Source organism: Suricata suricatta, chromosome 7, assembly GCF_006229205.1.
Source record: "Suricata suricatta isolate VVHF042 chromosome 7, meerkat_22Aug2017_6uvM2_HiC, whole genome shotgun sequence".
In the NCBI taxonomy this organism is placed as follows: Eukaryota; Metazoa; Chordata; class Mammalia; order Carnivora; family Herpestidae; genus Suricata; species Suricata suricatta.
This window is the reverse complement of record NC_043706.1, coordinates 115,376,228-115,396,271: the sequence shown is the minus strand read 5'-3', so window position 1 is coordinate 115,396,271 and position 20,044 is coordinate 115,376,228. Positions and strand designations below refer to the sequence as shown.

General features: G+C 36.7%; 1 protein-coding gene across 1 annotated transcript in view; it reads right to left on the bottom strand.

The window, feature by feature from the left end:
* EYA4 (EYA transcriptional coactivator and phosphatase 4) overlaps positions 1 to 20,044 on the bottom strand; it is a 306,046-nt gene that overhangs the window by 114,326 nt on the left and 171,676 nt on the right. Inside the window, exon 3 of the mRNA XM_029945279.1 lies at positions 10,948 to 10,997. Coding sequence (XP_029801139.1) covers positions 10,948 to 10,997 — 50 coding nt within the window. The remainder of the gene's footprint in view (positions 1 to 10,947; positions 10,998 to 20,044) is intronic.

The following is a 20,044-nucleotide window of genomic DNA, read 5'->3' as shown; positions in this document are numbered from 1 at the left end:
TTTAAGAGCAGTAAAGTTTAATTTTAGTGACGTGAATTTTAAGAATAAAAAGGTAGTTTTTTAGTACAGTAAGCATGTCAGAAAGACATCAAGTATCTGGAGAAAGAAATTTATAAAACACATGAACAAAGAATCCATTCATCTATTGGCTTATTGCAAAGCAAACCAGAACACTGCAGGTTTCTATGACAACAGGGATGTGATGATGAACTGTAAGATAATGAGCAGAATCTTTGTATTTTTATGAATCAAATTTTTGGAATCTAAGCCCTCATCTCTCTCTATATATGTATAGCTAAAATTTTAGGAGTATTATTTTAAAATAATGCCTCCAGACTTTTGAGCTCTGCTGGTGACGAAGCTCGAAGCCTTCTGATGAGAACGCAGCCCTCGTCTTGGAGGTTGTGTGTGTGGTGGCAGAAAGAGATGTTCCTGGCAGAGAATCACGCCCATCGTGTGCCAGTGATGGAGAAGTAGCCTGTCAGAGATTATTATCCACAGGCCAGGAAAAAAATTATTTGCAACTGATTTATTAAAATTCTAAATAAATATTTTCAAATACAGGAAATAACAGAAATTGTAGCTTTTCTAGAATGTTGTGACTGCAAATCTGAAACTCTGGGCTCACTCCCTTTAACCACAAGGGCCTCTACACTGGTGCTTGAACATGTCAGTCAGCGCTGTGCACCGGCTTATCCCCAAGGGAACGCACTCTCTCAGCCCTATTTTTGGTTTAGTACCAGTTCTTCTAAGCTTTTGCTTAAATGTTGCCCAATTTAAACTGAGAACCTCCCAGACTCTGTTTGATTCCCTAGTACTTCTCATCTTCTAAAATAATCCTTCATCGTGTACGCTCGTTTGGTTCATAGAAGTATCTCAAGCACTCAGACCCATACCTGACACACACACATGATGCTCAATAAACAGTAACTTAAAGAGTAAGAGTAAGTGTTCCTCTAAGTGAATTTCTGAGAAGAAAACTGAAGGTTCTTGTTTCTTCCCACTTTAGGTCGGCCCAACATGGAGAGAGGACCCTCCAAAAATTTCCATTTTCTACTCAATGGAGTCAAGAACTTTGTGCTGAAAATGCAGCCAGTCCAGGATAACAATAACAATTTATGCAGCTCGGGGGCTCTACCAGCCTAGGTGGTACCTACTCAGAGGCCACCACGGCCCCGATCGTAATGATTCTGATGATCACTCTGCTGCAAAGTAGAATCTTAGCACCTTGGGTCCTCTGGATAAAAGACACTTATTAAACAAATGCTACTTTATGTGATGTGTCACTCTGACCAAATTAATTCAAAGCAACTAACAGTCTCCAGAAACTCTGTTTCATATTATTAGCTAGGAAGACTTCAGAAGAACTCCGTTTACTGTGAGAGAGGCTGACCAGGAATGCAGCCATTCCCTGGAATTCATCACTAATATGTGGAGGGAACCAAGTGTTTCCTCATCTTCAGAGAATAACGCAAGCTGTCAGGAAGCAGTCAGATCCCTCCCTCTGCCACCACGCCTGTTTCAAGCCAAATCTATTATTTCATGCTTTACAATATATATTTTTTCTTAAGACAAATAAATAATACATGATGTGGAAATTTGGAAAATGTGTTTAAACCATAGGGGAAAAGTCGGGCATAACGCCACCTGGAAATAACACTATTTGCTCAATGTCTCTCAGGCCTTTTAGGTAAGGGTCATGGCTCCTAGCCCCCAGGCACCTGTGCCATGGCTTCTCCGTCATCACAAGTACACTTTAGTCATGTGATTACCTGATCAGTAACCCACAGTCAACATCTGTAAAGACGGGTTGCCAAGATTTCAAATTTGGACTCTAGGTTATGGATCATTCGTTGTATTTCTTTGAGTGCGTTTGAGAGTTGCCTTCTTAAAAAAAAGTTAAGCCCAAACCTCTCTACTCCAGTTGGCGAAATTTCTTCAGAAAGGTAAAGAACTTAAACTGCGGCATGAAGCGCATTCATCAGACAATCATTTAGCAACTGGAGGAAATGGAGAAAGCAATTTACTCTCAAATGGGAGCAGAGGAGAAGGCCTGGGTCCACTGAATAGCAATTGGTCAGCTTGGGAGCGGGGGACAGGAGGGTCAAAAACTTCCAGAAGGCTTTTCAGAAAGAGGTGAATGGAGCTCCTCTTACTTCAAAGCTTGGCTGCCATTCCACTTAAAGTTCTGTCACTCAATCTCTTCTTTGCTGACCATAGTTTATAGGTGTCCAACCTATGAAATCAAGTTCCAAGTCTCCATACTAGTGAAAGGGACAGCCACTGAGTTATATCTAATGAGGGAAAGAGAGAGTGACAGAACCTGGATTATATGAAAAAGCACTTGGGGAAGGGGTGCTGGATAAAACATACCTGAGTAGGGGCACCTGGGTGGCTCATTGGTTAAATGTCCAACTCTTGATTTTGGCTCAGGTCATGATCTCAAGACTCATGAGATGAAGCCCTACATTGGGCTATGGGCTGACAGCATGGAGTCTTCTTGGGATTCTATTCTCTCCCTCTCTCTCTCTGTCCCTCTACCTCCTGGCTCTCTCTCAAAACAAATAAATTTTTTAAAACGAATGATACCATTCCTTTCCCCAGAAATTTGGAGCTGAGATCAAGAAAAAGAGAGAGAAATTCTAGTCTAGAAATTTTTCTATAGAGGTAAAAATTATATTAGGAGCAGTGTCACATGGACATTTCCTTTCTACTATGGGACCTTGAGAGAAAATAAAGCCAATCAGCCAATCTTCATCAAGAAGTAAAGACAGGAAGGAGCAAAGAGGCCAGGACCTGAAGAAATGATCAGGAAGGCAGGCCCTGCGCTGCTCGCACATCCTACAAAATCGTGCAAACCCTTTCCTCTCAGGCACTCTCAGACTAATATCAAAACCACAAAGTAACAAATAAACAAAATTCATCCTTTGTGCTTAAACTGCCTCATAGTGGTAGCTACAACCAATGAATCCTAACTAAAACACACACACACACACACACACACACACACACACACACACAAAACAAACTAGGAATCCAAGGTGGAAACACTCTGTGCTAATTTAGTTATTTTCCAATCTCATCGACCATTTTCCCACATGAATTCAGTGGGACTATTCACCACCTATAAAAAACCCCTGTCAATTTCTGTTTCTAGTCCTTTCTTGTACTTCCCTGGAGCTCTCCTTTCCCCATTTATGGAAATCTTATCTATTCTTTGACATTCTACCATAGCCCTTACTTTTTCCTGAAACTCTTCCTGAGGACTCTGGTGCACAGTGCTCAGTGTCCAAGCTGTATTCTGGTGGCACCATTTTCCTCTAACCCTCCTGTGAAATGAGCTCATCTGTAGAACTACCAAGCAAGCAGTACCCTATAATGGATGTTTTCGGTATCCACCTAGTACCCAAAGATCTTGTATGACTCTAAGATCCATGTAGGGAATGAGGACAAGAGAAGGGGAAAAATGAAAATCAAAGTATATATGTAACTGGTCTATTTTTTTCTGGAATGTACTTTCCAAGACCCATGGTATATTGATGTGTTCTTATGTAACTTTGCAACTAAGGGAAGAATATGAAATAGAACTAAGTTAATATCTAATAGATTTGACTAAGGGCAATAGGGCAGCAGGTAACAGGTAGTCCACACAATCCCTGGCCTCTCAGAGACAGCAATTGGGTATAAGCAAATATGTCTTCATGTTTACCTCATGCACACAATTCTATTTTTAAGATTATCTATTCATGCTTCTGTGTATATTCTAAATGCCTACTAAATACAGTCTGAGCAATGAACAGGGCAACTCCATATGGAAAGAGTCATTAAGAAGGGCTCGTCTGACAGGTTGGTGGGACAGAAAGGCAAGGCCAATAGGGAGACAAGAGAGCCACATGGAAATGCGTTGTATTACTTCAGGGATGAGGGGAGGGCAGCTTGAACCTTCAGAGAGGCAGGAGGAAGGGCAGGATAAAGAGATCCCAAACATAGCTGAGGAAAATTAAATACAACGTGATGACCAACAGGACTTGGTTAAGGAAAGAGAGACAGAGGTCAGAGATTACTCTAGAGTTCTGAGGCAGGAGACAACTGAGAGAATTACCACTGGAAAGAAATGATTCTGGGGGAGACAGTGTAATCATAATCAGTTTTTTTTATGAGAGCAGTTCATGATGGCACCGTGAAATCCCTAATAAAATTGAATTAGGGATTTGTAGTTGCAAGAGATGTTACGGAGAGATTACAAGCTAGATTTGTGTATTTGGACGTTACTATTCACTCCACAGGCATGAACTGACCTGGTACACGCAAAGCACTGGGCTCTATATTAATGATACAGTAGGGACCAGAAAAAGTAAATGTGACCCTAACCTTATAGGGCTTATAGTGTAGTGAATGAAGCCAACGTTAATCAAATGAGGTGCCCCTGAAGGAGAAGCACGTGGGGCCATGCGGCCACACACCAGTGGGTCTGGACCATTGGCTCACTGGGAAAGAACAGAGGTCCTACAAAGGATGAGTTGAAGTTAAGTAGGTGAGCAAAGCTGGGAGGGGGAGCATAGCACAAATGGGGAAAGAGCAGTCCCACCTCTGTAGGAGGAGAATGGCATCTGTGAGTGCAGACCCTTTGGCCAAGGGAAGCTGGCCTGAAACCAAAGCTAGAGAAAAGTGGTGGCCAGAGCATGCTAGGCATGGTGGCCCCTGTCAAGAGTCATGAACAAAAATTACATGAAAAAACATGAAATGAAAAGTAAGCAAAAAGATCATGAACTCCCTATGTCTAGGGATCCTAAGACATAAAGTCAAAGCTATAAAGCACATAAGTGTGTGGGACTGAAGTATCGACAGTGAGGCTCTTCTTCCCTTTATGTGCAGCCTAGCCTTCTCCATTAATGGGTTTAAGAGGTCTTGTCCAATTTTGAAGACATAATAAGAAACCGTTATGGGAGTACCACTGTGTAAGGGCCTTTCACATATATTACTTTACTCTCATTTACTCATTGAATCTTTGAAAGTAATTGAAAAAAAATTTTTTAACGTTTATTTATTTTTAAGAGAGAGAGAGACACACAGAGTGTGAGAGGGGGACAGTCAGAGAGAGGGAGACACAGAATCCGAAGCAGGCTCCAGGTTCTTGGCTGTCAGCACAGAGCCTGATGGGGGGTTCAAACCCACAAACTGTGAGATCATGACTTGCGCTGAAGTCAGCTGTTTGATCCACCCAGGTGCCCCAGAAGGTAGTTAATTTTGGAGGGGAAACAAACAGAGCAATTAGCAAGTATAGAGATAACACTAAGTTGTACTGGCCAATGAAGGTACATCGTCAGGGGTTCCCATGAACTACAGGAAAAGGCTGATCCAAAACCTGTATGATAGGGCACTCAGAAAACAATAATCTAAGTTATGAGACTGTTCTTTAAATCTTCGATTATCACTAACTGATACCAGGGATTTAGTAGATACCTTAGGCAATCATCTGAGGAGACAAGTTCAACAGCAACTGACCGAAAGAGTCAAGATACCCTGATACTGAGGATACAACTACCAGCAACATAGAACACGTACTTCTTTCTTGTTCAGAATTCCAGCTCTTTCCACTTCTGTAGGACTCTGTCAACACACACCAGAGAAGGCAAACAGATTCAGAAAACTTCCAGTAAATGCTAAGTAATAAAGAAACCAGAGAGGTACCCTCACGAGGTCAGGCTTTGAAATGAAGCAGAATGGTTGCACAACTGGAAAGAAAAAGATTGAGCTACGGTCTGACTCAGGTTAACTATATATCCATGGATGCCAGGGTCTTTCTCTCCAAATCCCCAAACATGAGAACTAAATCACAGTATCTCAGAATAGCCATCAATCATCTATCGTTTTCAGGGCAAGTGTATCTTCTGACTTGAAAGAGGTGGTGGTAAACAACTAAAAGGAATTAATAATTACTTTGTAGTGTGATTAGGAATTTTCTGGGTTCTATAGTCCAAAAAGATAGTATTTGCTAGTAGTGTAACTAAGTCCATGAGATGGTTACTTAAATAAACACGGACCGTGTCGCTTAGACTGTGTTACTGAGGGAGCCTGTGTATTGGTACTTAATCCTGAGATTTGCAAGTTTGAGAACAAGCAACCTGGCAGTAATGAATTTTGAAGATTCTTAGAGACAGAATGTTGGGCTAGATGGGTCGCTGATTTAATACAGTGAAATATAAGTGTGTGTTTTCACAAAGGTGCCTTCTGCTTTCACTGCTGTGAAAAAAAACCCAGCATTTATTTCTTCGATAAGAAATTCTATACCAGTAAACAATGCAGGCTTCTGGAAGTATTACAATCATTATTTTACCAGCAAATAAAAATGTACAACTTAATGCCTTAAATACAACATTGTTAAATCATGATTATTTACATAGTATAAATGAGTAGCATTTCTAAGGATTTTCTGCGTAGACACTGAGTAGATGAAATTCCTGAGGCTCACTGAAATATGAGATATTAAACTGAGATTCATTCCAGGGCTTCTTTCAAAGCTTGAGAGTCATTCTGCCTTTCTCTGAGAAGTGTCAAGTCAGTATAGGCTTGGACAAGTCACAGCGCACAACCAAGGATTTGCTGACTTCAGGAAACCCGATTTCCCGGCAAACCAAATTGCTCAGCCTATGAGGTGGGAAAGAGTTCACCCTCACCATTACCCACTGAATCCTTTCATTTTATTTTTCACATGGAAAAACTATCATTGTGGCTCATAGGTACCATGGGTGCTGTGCATATTTTAATACCCTCCCTATGATTCCCCTCCTATAATCTACTGGTGGTAGATCCTGTGGCCAGGCTGAGAGGAAGGAACAGGAAAAGAATGGCTATATTTCCTAGAAGTCACTTCACACGGCCAATTTCATGAAAATGTTTTATTTCCATTCACTCCATAATTAGTAGCAGAATTAGAAAACAAAATTGCCGGATTTGAGTTTTATTGCCTGTCTATATTCTTGGTCTCTTCTTGGGGAAAGTGCGGTTTTTCGTTTAGTTTAGTTTATAGTTTAGCTTTTAGTGACCGGAACAGGAAGAAAAGTAGAGGGAAACCAAATTCCACCAAAGAATATTACCAAAGAAATCATTCAGGTATCCTGGGGACTATTTTAACATGCAGGCATATTTGCATATAAGACATTTGCCAAGAACGAAATTAAAGAATGAAGTAAATGATTTCCTCATGTCTTATGAGAAAGAAAAAAGTTAAAAATATGCGACACTTGTAGAAACTTCTAGTAATTTCACCTGTCCAGAGCTATTCATTACAGTACAATTAAATAAGATCCATGTATTTTTAGTGAAGACTCAAATGAGGCACAAATCTACACAAATAAATTCACCACCCATACAGGGGAATACTCAACATAAAAATGAGATTTCAGTTTACTTTTTAGGATAGTTTATTCTAAACAGTAATTTTAGGGTGAGCTAAACAGTAGTAGACAATTTTAGAGTGAGATAAAGTATATGAAAAATACAGATTTTAATTTTACTGGTTATCCATTTTATGGTTAACGTTAGCTTTAAGAACAAAAGGCAATGATATTATTACATGATTAACAACACAGAGGAAGCAAAAAAGGGGAAAAAAAGAAGAAAGAAAAAATGTGCTTCTGTGAAGCACATTATATGCCTTTCAATACATCAATTTCAATACAATTTTATGAACCCTAGAACACACAGTCCCTAATATCTGACTTTTAATATATACATATGATGTTTTTTCTAAGAAGATGTTTTTACTTTACTTACATAGGCTGGTAAAGTCTCTTTTTCCCCATCTACCAGTCACATCTGCAGCTCAAACATTTCTTTCCAAAAGCGGAATTAAGTCCAAGCAAGACAAAGAATTTGCTGATACACATATGTCACCCTAAGAATTTTCCTTACAAAGTCTCCACGCCCAATTTAATTACTTCCCTACTGTAAAAACACTTTCCATCTACATTTATTCTAATCTTCTCAAATCCAAAACCAACACACTAGAAAGCTAGCTAAATAAATGAATTATATTAGCTTTAGGTTCCAAGTGAGGCAGCACTTCATAGGGCCTCGGGTCTCTGGCTTGCACGCATTTTATGCTGATGCAGTATTTCCTTTGGAGCTCAGTTCTTTCCTTTAGATTTGTTTAGAGTAGAATTGTCTAGCCCCAGGCTTTAAATCTGAATCTGAATCAATCTCTCTCCCTTTCTCTCTCTCTCAATCTGTCTCCCTGTCTCTTTCCCTGTCTCTCTCTCTCTCTCTCTCTCTCTCTCTCTCTCTCTCTCTCTCTCACACACACACACACACACACACACACACACACAGGAGAGGGAGAGAGAGAGAGAATACAGAAAGGTTTGTGGTTCCTAATGAGCACAAAAGAATGCAGCTATATATGTATATTGCTAAATCAAGGCTGCCTAGTGTCTGTAATAAAGGCATTTTGGGGTGTGTGTGTGTGTGTGTGTGTTTAATAGGTGATCAAAACTGAACTTCAGTACATGTATGTAATAAATACTATTTTTGGCATTCTTGAATTTGTTGATTATTCAGTAAGTTATTGTATCCTTTTTGTGCAGATGATATTTTGCATGTATTTATTCTCTTGGTGTTCTATCACTGCATTAACTAAGTGGAGTTTTGGTACTCCAATGCCTAATATCCATAAATAAATAAAGAATGCAAGAATAGCCATGTCTTTATGTTACTGACATTTCTAGGGTATGGAAATTGTCTCTTGGACCAGAAGTTAGGAGAGAGACCAGCCAAGATCAAAATGGGTAGGCATTTTATTTGAACCAGTAAGTGATTCTCAGGCACCTTGAAGGTCTTTCCATCTGTATTTTAGTAAGGAAGGACTGTTGGTTTGATTTTGATATTACAAAGCTTTTGAGTCAGTACTTATTTGCTTAATTTACCTATTTATATTCTAAATTAGGAAACTTTTAAGAGCAGCGAATCTGTGTCAACCACTTCTGGGCTTCCAGGAAGTAAAGATGTTTTTCAGTTAATATATATTATACAGTATATTTTATATAGTAATACAATAGTATTTTATATTATAAAATAATAAAATATATTTAAATAGTCTTTTAATAATAACCATACTTTACCTTAAAAACAATAAGTAAAGACTTTGATTTTGATATTACAAAGCTTTTGAGTCATTAGATATTGATTTGCCTACTTTTACCTATATATATTACAAATTAGGAAACTTTTTGAAGCAGCTAATCTGTGGCAACCACTTTCTGGTTTCCAGGAAGTAAAGATATTTTTCAATGAATATATGTTATACATTCTATTTTCTATACTAATATAACAATATTATATAAAATAAAAAATATATTTAAATAGTCTTAATAATAACCATGATTTACTTTAAAAACAATATTGTACTTTCAAGGCCTTAGAAGCTGAATTTGCTAGTTAAAAAAGAATGATCTAACTGGTTTAAATACAATGAGCTATAATTCTCTGTTTTTCCTCTGTGTTATTGATACCAATTGTGAACAAAATGAGTTTGGTGGCTTTCTGCTTATTTAAAACTTACCTCGGCATTACACTAGGTCTAAAAATCCTGAGTAGACTTAAGGGTAAAACATTTTAATATGTAATATTAATCAGGATGATGCTATTGCTCTGTTTTTTCCTACTAAACCTCAAGACCAGCTTTGCAAAGATTATCTAATTACTTAAATAGCCAGCCCTAGGTAGGTCACTCAGAAAGGTCAGAAAATGACGAGGAAGGAAGTGTGCACAAAGAATAGAGCTCGGGCCTCTCCTTTGCTCCAGGCGCTTTGTAAGAAAAACTGTAACGGTTCATCCATTTCTTCAGGCTCCAAGGTAAAACTATTTGGTGATATTTTGACACCTAATTATAAAGGGCAAAGACCAAAATGCCAAAGAATAAGTGTCAAAAATCCTATATCATATTTGCTACTCTTGATGTTCCAGAAGAAAAGACTGTTTGCAATCATTTTAACAGAATACATACAGGAATTAATTATAGGAATATCATACTGCATAAAACAAAGGTAGTGTTATTCTGAAAAGATACAGTACATAATATATACTGGTTCTCCAAAAAGAATATACAGTGGCCATTAACATTTTACCTAGATCTGCTCTGCTGTATTATTCCAACAAAATCACTACTTACATCAGGCATTGAAGTAAGCAGGACAAAATAAACTAAGACCCATCTCACCATTAAATACAAATTTCTTTATGTCATAAGCTAATTTCGATCACTAATATCATATTCCGGATATGCTTATTACTATAATGGTATCTACACTACTTTTCTTTATCCACTTAAAATTCAAGCCTGGATTTTGAAGTGAACATGTGTGGGCCTGAAAATATCTGCTGGGCATCTGGTCCCAACACAGACAATTAAATGGTGCTAAATTCCTATAGGTAGTGGTCTGAGCACTTTATTGCATCATTTCTACAGACTCCAAATAACCAAAGAGAGAATGCCAAGTCTATTTTGATTTTTCCGATTTGAGAGCATTCTCAAAATCTAGCAATGTTTTATTGAAAAAAAGACAGACATATTGCAGTTTTATTGGTAGACACAGATTTGAAAGCTATTCAGTCTGTGGAAAAGTTTCAGATGTGAATACACTGTAAGAAAAGAGAAGAACGGAAAAGGATGCTGCACTCAAATAATAAATGCTAAGGGAAAATGTTTTCAAGTATTTCTAGAGATGTTTCTACTATTGTTCTTTAAAGCTGACTTCAATCAGAATCCTTTCTATTCATGCTGTGATTGATGGGAACCGGCACCGACATAAAATGAAATTTGCATAAAGAAAAGTTCTTTGGACCTCAATGCTTCATTCAAATCACAGTTGCATCTGGCATGTAACAGCTTACTCGTTCTCCAAAATTTCCATTTCCCTTAGTGGAGTCTTGACCTCTATTTTACAGTACCTGGAATTCTGAGGTTCTGAGGCATCGGTTTCTGTGCACGTCTTCTTTACCTGTAAGAAAAGAAAAGAGTGCTAGTTATTTTCCTATGAAACTACAGCTTCCTCGCACAGGTTCACACACTTGTTAAAGTGGATCTGATATAGCCCTGCTCACCGAGATCTCTATAAAATAATGTCCACATTTTACGACAGCAGCGTGCGGGGCTAAATAGTATAGTTCATTATTATCTCATGATCAGCTGCCAACGGCACTGCCCTCCACTCTGAAAGTATGTAACATGTTCAGTCAAAACGGCTTGGGACTAGCTTAACGAGGAACAAAGAAACCAAAGAACCAGGTTTCCCACTTAGGAACAAGAAAGCCATACTGTTCTCAATTCACTGAGAAATGTTTTTCCAATTGATACGGCTTCTGTCCCCCACCACAGTGCACAATAATAGACTCCAGGTTCTGGGGCAAAGCATGGTGTTAGCTAAAACATTCACATATTAATTTTCCTTTTCTCAATCCGGCGGCTGTTTGGTTTATATATTTCTCAGCATATCAATTAAGTTTCAGCATTGCTCACAGACTTCTCACATATATTTGCAATGTATTTCGCAGACTATATTTCAACTTTGCGGTTTTTAGCCCAATAAAGGTAAAGGTTGAAAATAACTTTGGCTTCTAGGACTCGCTATCCATTTCTGGATGAGTGTGTGCTACATTCTCTAAAGAAGGTAAAGCATAAATCCATTGTCTTTCATAATTTAACTTCAAGCACAGAGACTTCATCTGACTACCATGACCTTAATGGTATATTATAAGCAAAGTAGACTCAATTTCAAAAATTCCTTAATTAATATGGAGCATGAACAATACAAATTTACAAGTCTACCGTTAGACACTCTGGGTGTTTATATTGTGATGGTCCATTTATACACCTACAAAATCCAAGACATTTTAAATTGTAATACATAGCTTGGAAGTGAAAAATAAGTCCACTGAATATACTTCCTGGGCACATACCCTGAGTGTCAACCGTGATATAAATGGAAACATTTAGGAGTAAGTTTTGAATTTTAAAGATATAGTATTGTCTTTCCAGCTCATAAAGTTAATCTTTCCTCCTCTGACTCAGAAGAATACTTAAGAATACAAACACAGAGGGGCACGTGAGTGGCTAAGTCGGTCGGTTAAGTGTCCGTCTGACTCTTGGTTTCTACTTAGGTTATGATCTCAGCGTCGTAAGACCAGACCACGTCAGGCTCTGCACAAGCTTCCCTGGGATTCTCTCTTTCCCTCTCTCTCTGCCCTTTCTCTTCTTACTCTTTCTTTTTCTCTCAAAATAAAGAAACATATTTTTTAATCTTAAAAAAACACATAAAAAACAAATTTTCAAATACCTATGTCTTTTAGTTTCATTTCAAAGCCTAGACATTTTTATCATCTGGGAAATCAATTATTTTTCTTGATTAACACTCTCTTTTGCATGCTGTATATATATTTATACAACATGAGAATAAAACTGTTGAGCAAAGAGATTATCATCCTTGTCCTATCATATAACATCGTCTGTGCTCTTTGTTCTTCAAGAACAAAACCTTTATTTCCCACTGGTTCCGTCCTAGGATTCCTCACCAGAAAATACGAATTGTCCAGTGAATACGCAGACATCACCTCAAAGTGAATGTTGTTTCCCGCAAGACTACGCTGACTGGACTTTGCGACTAGCTGAAGAAGTTCCAGACCATCCTAGCGAACACATACACTCCCAACCAGGAATCAGAACCAGAAGACTTCCTCTGGTTTAATAAACAAAGTTTTTTAATACTCAAGTCTTTACTTGAGTATTAAAAAACTTTACTTTACTTACTATCTTGTGCAAGTTCCAGATTCAGAGCTAATGCTTAATAAGTATGTGATGAAAGACTGAAGTACATATAGATGTTCTCGGTCAATACACACTGTATAGAGCTGTAAATTTTACATAGTGATTTTTTAAGAAGGTTTCATTCATTTTTTCATGGTCAAATGAGGGAAGAGTAATATTTAGGATACTGCTGTATGAAAGGTCTATGCAGTGTTAGGACTGCTTATGAAAGGTCTCTGCAGTGTTATGGGTGTTGAGAGGACCATCTACACCAGCCAAAGGAAGATGGGGATGGTAACAAAGGAAGTGACTTCTCAGCTGAGTCCTAAAGGATAAAGTCTTCAAAGACTGTTTGGATAAAGATATTTCAACATCATGAGATAAGCCAGAGGCATCCTATTATCCTTATACCTGGCAAAGAACTCAGAATTTAATCTTTGGGCAGTCAAGACCATTGAATACTTTTAAGAGTATACTTTTTAGAAATGATGTAGGAGTTAGTGTGGAAGGGGGACAGGGTGCAGACTGAAGAAACTGATGCAACATGAGAGAAAGTTTAAGTTCCATGAAAACAGAGATGACACTGACCTTGCACATCACTATATCCCTCGCCTTAAGTAGACGTTCCCTCTTATGGTCTGAACATTTGTGTCCCTCCAGAATGCATATGCTGAAATCCCAATCCTCAGGGATTAACAAGTGGAGCCTTTGGGAGGTACTTAGGTCATCAGGGTAGAGCCTTTATAATCAGGGTTGACGGTCTCATGAAGGAGACCCCACAGAGCACCCTAGCCTTTCTACCATGTGAGGACAAAGTGAGAAAGCACTGGCTATGAACCACGAGGGATGCTCTCACCACACGACCATGCTAGTACCTTGTTCTTAGACTTCCAGCACCCCAAACTGACCAAAATAAACTTCTGTTGTTTATAAACTACCCAGTCTGTGATATATTTTATTATGGCAGCTCAAATGGACTCAGACACTCCCAAATACTGGATTACTAAGTTAATCACATTCAATCCACTGGTGAGAGATGGTGAAGACCTACATTAAGAGTCACAAGGACAGAGTTGGGAGGATGTTTCTTAGAGACAATTCTGAGACATAATTGACAGAATATGGTTACTGATTGAAGCGAATTGGGGCACCCGGGTGGCTCAGTCAGTTAAGCATCTGGCTTCAGCTCAGGTCATGATCTTACAGTTCGTGGGTTTGAGCCCTGCGTCGGGCTCTGTGCTGACAGCTAGCTCAGAGCCTGGAGCCTGCTTCAGATTCTGTATCTCCCTCTCTCTCTGACCCTCCCCTGCTCATGCTGTCTTTCTCTGTCTCTCAAAACTTAAAACAAAACAAAACAAAACAAAAATATTTGAAGTGAAGTATAAAGAAGAACATGATCTGATCTTTTAATCTGCTCTTGAGAAGAAAATTTAATAATACCAAAGAACAACAAGATGTTAGCTCATAACTTTTTAAAAATACTTCAAAACCCTATTATTTCTGAACTGAAGGAGAAAAAAGGTTAAATAACTCAATAAAAACTTGTTTATTGTGTCTTAATCACAAAACTAGAAGAAGAAAGGGATAGTTTTTATCTAAATTTGAAAACAACCTCCCATCTGAGAGATCAATGCTTCATTTCATTAAATGGTGACTGCTAAACTATGTATGCTATTGAAGAATATCTCTACAAACAATAACCTTCTGTCTTCAAGATCACCAATTTAGTTTTGAATTTGTTTTTGAACAAAGTTGAAATACGCAGGCCAAGAAATGAGGCAGAATTTCATGCCCATTATTTAAATCCAAATCCTAGTTTTCATAAGACACCCAAGGAGGTGGGCAAAAATATACCAAGAAAAAGATGAATAGTGTTAAATGCTTTTAATAGGCTGCACTAATGTGGATTTTAATCTCACTTAGATTATGAAAGTACATGCAAAATCAAAGCAAAATGAAAAAGAATTACAAGTTTATTTTAGGTAAATAATAATTTAGTATGTGATTAACATAAAAATATCAAAACACTGAATTTTTTGAATGAATGAATGAATAATAGCTAAAAGTTTTAAATGTTTATTATATGCCAGGTTCAATGCTTAGTTAGATACTATTTTTCCCTAGTTCATAGAGGATAATACTAAGAATCAAAGAGGTTAATCTGCAAGCAATTTGTGTAGTAAGCTTCAAATCCATATATACAAAGGCATTTTAATCAATACGTTAAAAACACAAAATTCATAAACATGCAACCTACACCATTTAAAATGAAGTTCAAAATGTCTTGCTATTTACAAGTTCAATTTTACTACATCATCATATTGATAATTGCTGCCATTTATTAAGCAATTATTTTTTTCCACTCGCTATCTATGTTGGACTATGTAGATGTGTAATCTCATTTAATCTATGAAGATAGGTATGATGAACACACCATTAGTGTTCACAAATGAGAACACTAAAGCTCAAACTGCTTAAACAGCCTTTTCAACGTCCCACAGCTCACACTAACACGGATGGAATTAGAACTGAAGGCTGTATATCAAGCCTTTCTCTCTCTCCTAGGCCAGATTTGCCACTTGCTCTTATTTTTTTTTTTAATTAAGGGTTGACACTAACATCCCATGGAAAAATATTTAAAGCACTTACTAGTTATCTCTTATAATACATTAACCATTAAAGAAATCTTTTCAACTGGACTACTGAAAGAATCTGTTTTTACCAAGCGTATATAGACATATCAAGTCTATATAAGCGAAGTGAAATGGACTTCTGAAGAAATTTTCCAAATATCTCTAGCATCCAGCGCTTCTACCAACCACTGCAGAAAAGGCCTACTATGAGAAACAACTTTTGTGCTTTTGTTGGTGTTTTATGTTTGAAATAAACAGGATCTGCTCATTCAGCAGAGTTTTACTGAATGCCTTGGGGCATACTAGGTGAGACTGTAGGCATGGAGGTGAACCAGACCTGAGCAGTCCAACAGAGTAGCCACTAGCCACACGTGGCTACTTTTTTTTTTTTTAAGTTGGTTTGCATAGAAAAAGAGAGAGAATGTGAGCAGGGGCTCAGGGGCCAAAGAGAGCGGGAGAGAGAGAATCCTATGCAACCGACGTCTTAATTTTATGAACCTTGAGATCATGACTGAGCTGAAATCAAGAGTCAGATGCTTAACCAGTTGAGTCCCCCAGGCGCCCCTCTGTGTGGCTATTTAGAACTTGCAAAAGCACTTCATCTAGACTGAGATGTGCTGTAAATATAAAAGGCACCCAGGATTTCAAAGAGCTAGCAAGAAAAAAATGTAAAATATCTCAATATTTTTTATACTGAGAAATTAAACACGTGAGATATGCGAGGTTAATAAAATAATTTCCTTTGTTTCTTTTTATTTTTCTAATGCAGCTACTAGAAAATTTAAAATACAAATGTAGCTTACACCCTATTTCTGTTGAATCAAACTGACTCAGACCAACAAAAATCTGCCTGGTAGATCATGCATTCTATGGAGAAGACATGCAATAAATCTGTAAACAGGCAAACAAAGAATATAATGTCAGAGGTAAGTGCCAAGAGAAAATAAGGCAGAATGAAGGAAAACACTGGTCAATAATGTGACATTAGTCAGAAAATTATAAAAGTAGTTCTAATTCACAATACCATTCCACCTTCAAGTTTTTTAAGGTGGTACTTGTATAAGTAACATAAATTGCACTTTTTAAATGAATTATAAAGAATGTGGGATTTGTTAAGAGAGTAATCAATATCCCCAATGTCTGGAAAATATATGTAGAATATGTCACCTGTAGAATATTTTGCATCACGACTATCATATTCGAGTATATAAATCACCTTACATTTTTAAAATATTTTCTAGCCATTAGGTGCTTTGAGAAGCTTACAATCTTTTCAAGAAAAACAGAATTAACTCATTTAAAATAACTGCAAGGAACAAGAAGTTTCTTTTATCCTGTCCACCATCTTCTAAAAAGCTGGAACCAATTATTATAATTATTTTCTACTTAATCTTGTGATTTATAAATCCTGAAACATTAAAGATAATAAAAAAATAAAACATGAAATAATGGATGATGACATTTTTAAAGGACCTCTTTTATAACTTCATTTTGTTTTGAAATGAACTTCCATGATTAAATCTTAGGATATATCACACAATGATAATAAAAGATCAATTCTGCAATTATATTCCAATCATTTCAGCCAAGATGAAAATTTCAGAGATGAAAGTTTTTGATGCAATGAAACTCATTATACATATTTTTATTGGTGGTATATAAGACAATCTTTACTTCTTCACTGGACTGTGTAGGAAATATAATGTAAATTAGATTTGGACTCAGTATGTTTAAGAAAAAAATGGATAAAAGCACAGAAAAATAAAATTTGTCCTCCAAATGCAAATTATAGATTAGTGCATGGAAAATTCTTTGTTAACACAGAAAGTGACACGGAATTTTTGTCAACTGCAAAAATTCAGGGTGCCAACTTTGGTTGTATTTTAAATATGAATATTCTAAACACAAATGTGACTCTTATTTATAAATAATCAATATTTACATATATACTGTAATGTATCAATGCCTAGAGTCTGTAAACTTTATAAAATGTATTTTATGACTGGATTGGATAAAGTTGTAAATAATTGCCTGATAAAGCAGAACAGGCATCTAACTGCAGTTCCTTTAGGTTCTGACTTAGTGAAAATAAAAGACTTCCTGAAATATCAACTGTTACATGACATCTTTCATTATTTTCTAATACATAGAAGTTGGTTATATCTGAATTCCAAATGACATAATGGAGTGAAAAAGTATTTTCTTATAATTATTCCAGCTGTATTCTAAGAATATAACTTAAGTTCTCATTAAATACGTTTTGTTGTATTTATTATTAATTCTTAATGTTTATTTATTTTTGTGAGACAGAGAGACAGACTGTGAGTGGGGGAAGGGTAGAGAGAAAGGGAGACACAGATTCTGAACCAGACTCCAGGGTCTGAGCTGTCAGCACAGAGACTGATGTGAGGCTTAAACTCACAAACCATGAGATCATGACTTGAGCTGAAGTCGGATGCCCAACCGACTGAGCCACCCAGGTGCCTTCATTAAAAACATTCTAGGGGCGCCTGGGTGGCTCAGTCAGTTAAGCGTCCAGCTTTGGCTCAGGTCATGATCTCACAGTTCGTGGGTTCGAGCCCCGCGTCGGGCTATGTGCTGACAGCTAGCTCAGAGCCTGGAGCTGCTTCAGATTCTGTGTCTCCCCCTCTCTCTCTGACCCTCCCCTGCTCATGCTGTCTCTCTCTGTCTCTCAAAAATAAATAAAAGACATTAAAAAAAATTTTTAATAAAAAATAAAAAATAAAAACATTCTCATTAGCTGACCCTTTTTAAAATATTTAATTTTTTTCAATTAGTTGAACCAGCTGATATTGAGTTTGAAGGGCTTCTTCAGATCATCTTATTCTTTAGTAGCATTACATAAATATGAATTAAAATATGTCCTTTTTTATTTTACTTCAGCATGCATACAGAACATAAATGACAAAATATAAAAGTAGGTATATGAATTTATTTTTTAAAATGGAGTCAACATAATAGTAGGTGGAGTATTCAACAAAATATATACTTTTTACTATGGAGACTTTGCCAAAAATTATTCTAATATGTATTTCCTTGGAATAGTAAAACAGAATATATGTTCAGTTTGTAATATAATATTTACAAATTAATACCACTCTAGAATTTAGCATATTATATATACTTTAATTAGATAACTGTGGTTATTTGTGCAGCCAAGTAAATATAACTTACGTTGAGAAGATCAGAATAGAATTGCTATTCTAATAGTCCCATACAGATACAAATTTAGAGAGATACTATCAAAACTAACTTCACTAAAATGTCTTCACATTCTTCAACAGGACCTATTCTACATTTTTATACAGGTTACAACTCATTTCTTGACTTCTAAAAACTTAAAGTATAAAAAAAATTTTTGGAACACAAAGAGTGTCACATAGAGATTTTTAAAAATATATCTATACCTCTGTTTTAATATGTCCTTACAAATGGAAAGATTTTGAAATGAAATGAAATAAATAAATTAAAATAAAATGTCAGTTTACCAAATGGTGGCCCAAAAATTAATGGCTTGGAGATAGATTTCATAAAAATCAAGTTACTAAATTTAAATCTACTTTATATAATATGTCATTCTTTCTTAGAAACAAAAATTTTGCTGCTCTAAAATTCATACATTTCTGAAATCCTTTTCATGGAGTTAGAAAAGTTTCTTTACTCTTCCTTTTTCTTAGTATATCCTTTTTCAACCTTTTTATCTTTGCTTCCCCAGGTTCTCCCCTGCACCATGAAATATCATTTTCCCAAAGCCCACACTATTTATTTATTTATTATAAAAATGAGGGAACTGAACTACATGCCTGAAAGTCTGCACCCACTTCAGTTCAAAGAAAAACTGCCATATCCTTTCTTTAAATGCTATACGTAAAGTACAAAGAGACAATTGAATATTCCATTTTTAACCACAACAGAAAACAAAATAAACATATGCTCTAAGAATAGTAGGGTTAGAGCATTAATAAGTAAAAATCCACAACCAAAAACCTGAAGTAGAAATTACTTTACCCCTCTAGTACTGGGCTGTCATGGGTAAGATCTCACTTGATTTCTGGCCTTGAAAGCAGGGGGCCTTCGGGGACCCAGGTTTGGGGGAGGAGGTTATACAAAATGACCCGCTGGGGAGGAATTATATTTAAAAGTAAAAAATCCTATGGGCTATAACTCTTCATCAACTACAACTGTCACAATAGTGTTCACATTATTTGAGAGTTCATTGCAAGGTTGGATAGATTTAAAAAGCAACTTAGTAACAATGACTCAGGGAAACAAAGCTTAATTATATATGTACAGCACGGAAGTATTAAATCAAGTGTCAAACCTCATAAGCATTTAGAATTTGGAAGCACATTTTCTCCTTAATTATGCCAGAGTCCTTTGTCACTTGCCACAAAGCCTGCATACACTGTATGAAATACCCAGGACAATTTCAAACTCCTTCTAAAGGTATGTTCTTTTCCTTATTGCCCAATAGGAACTATATCAAAGGTAACAGAGTATTTAAAATGCCACAAAAGGAACCACAAGATGCCTTAACATATCAGGTTACAGCACATATGTATGTTTCCCCCTCTTCAAATTTGGAAACAAG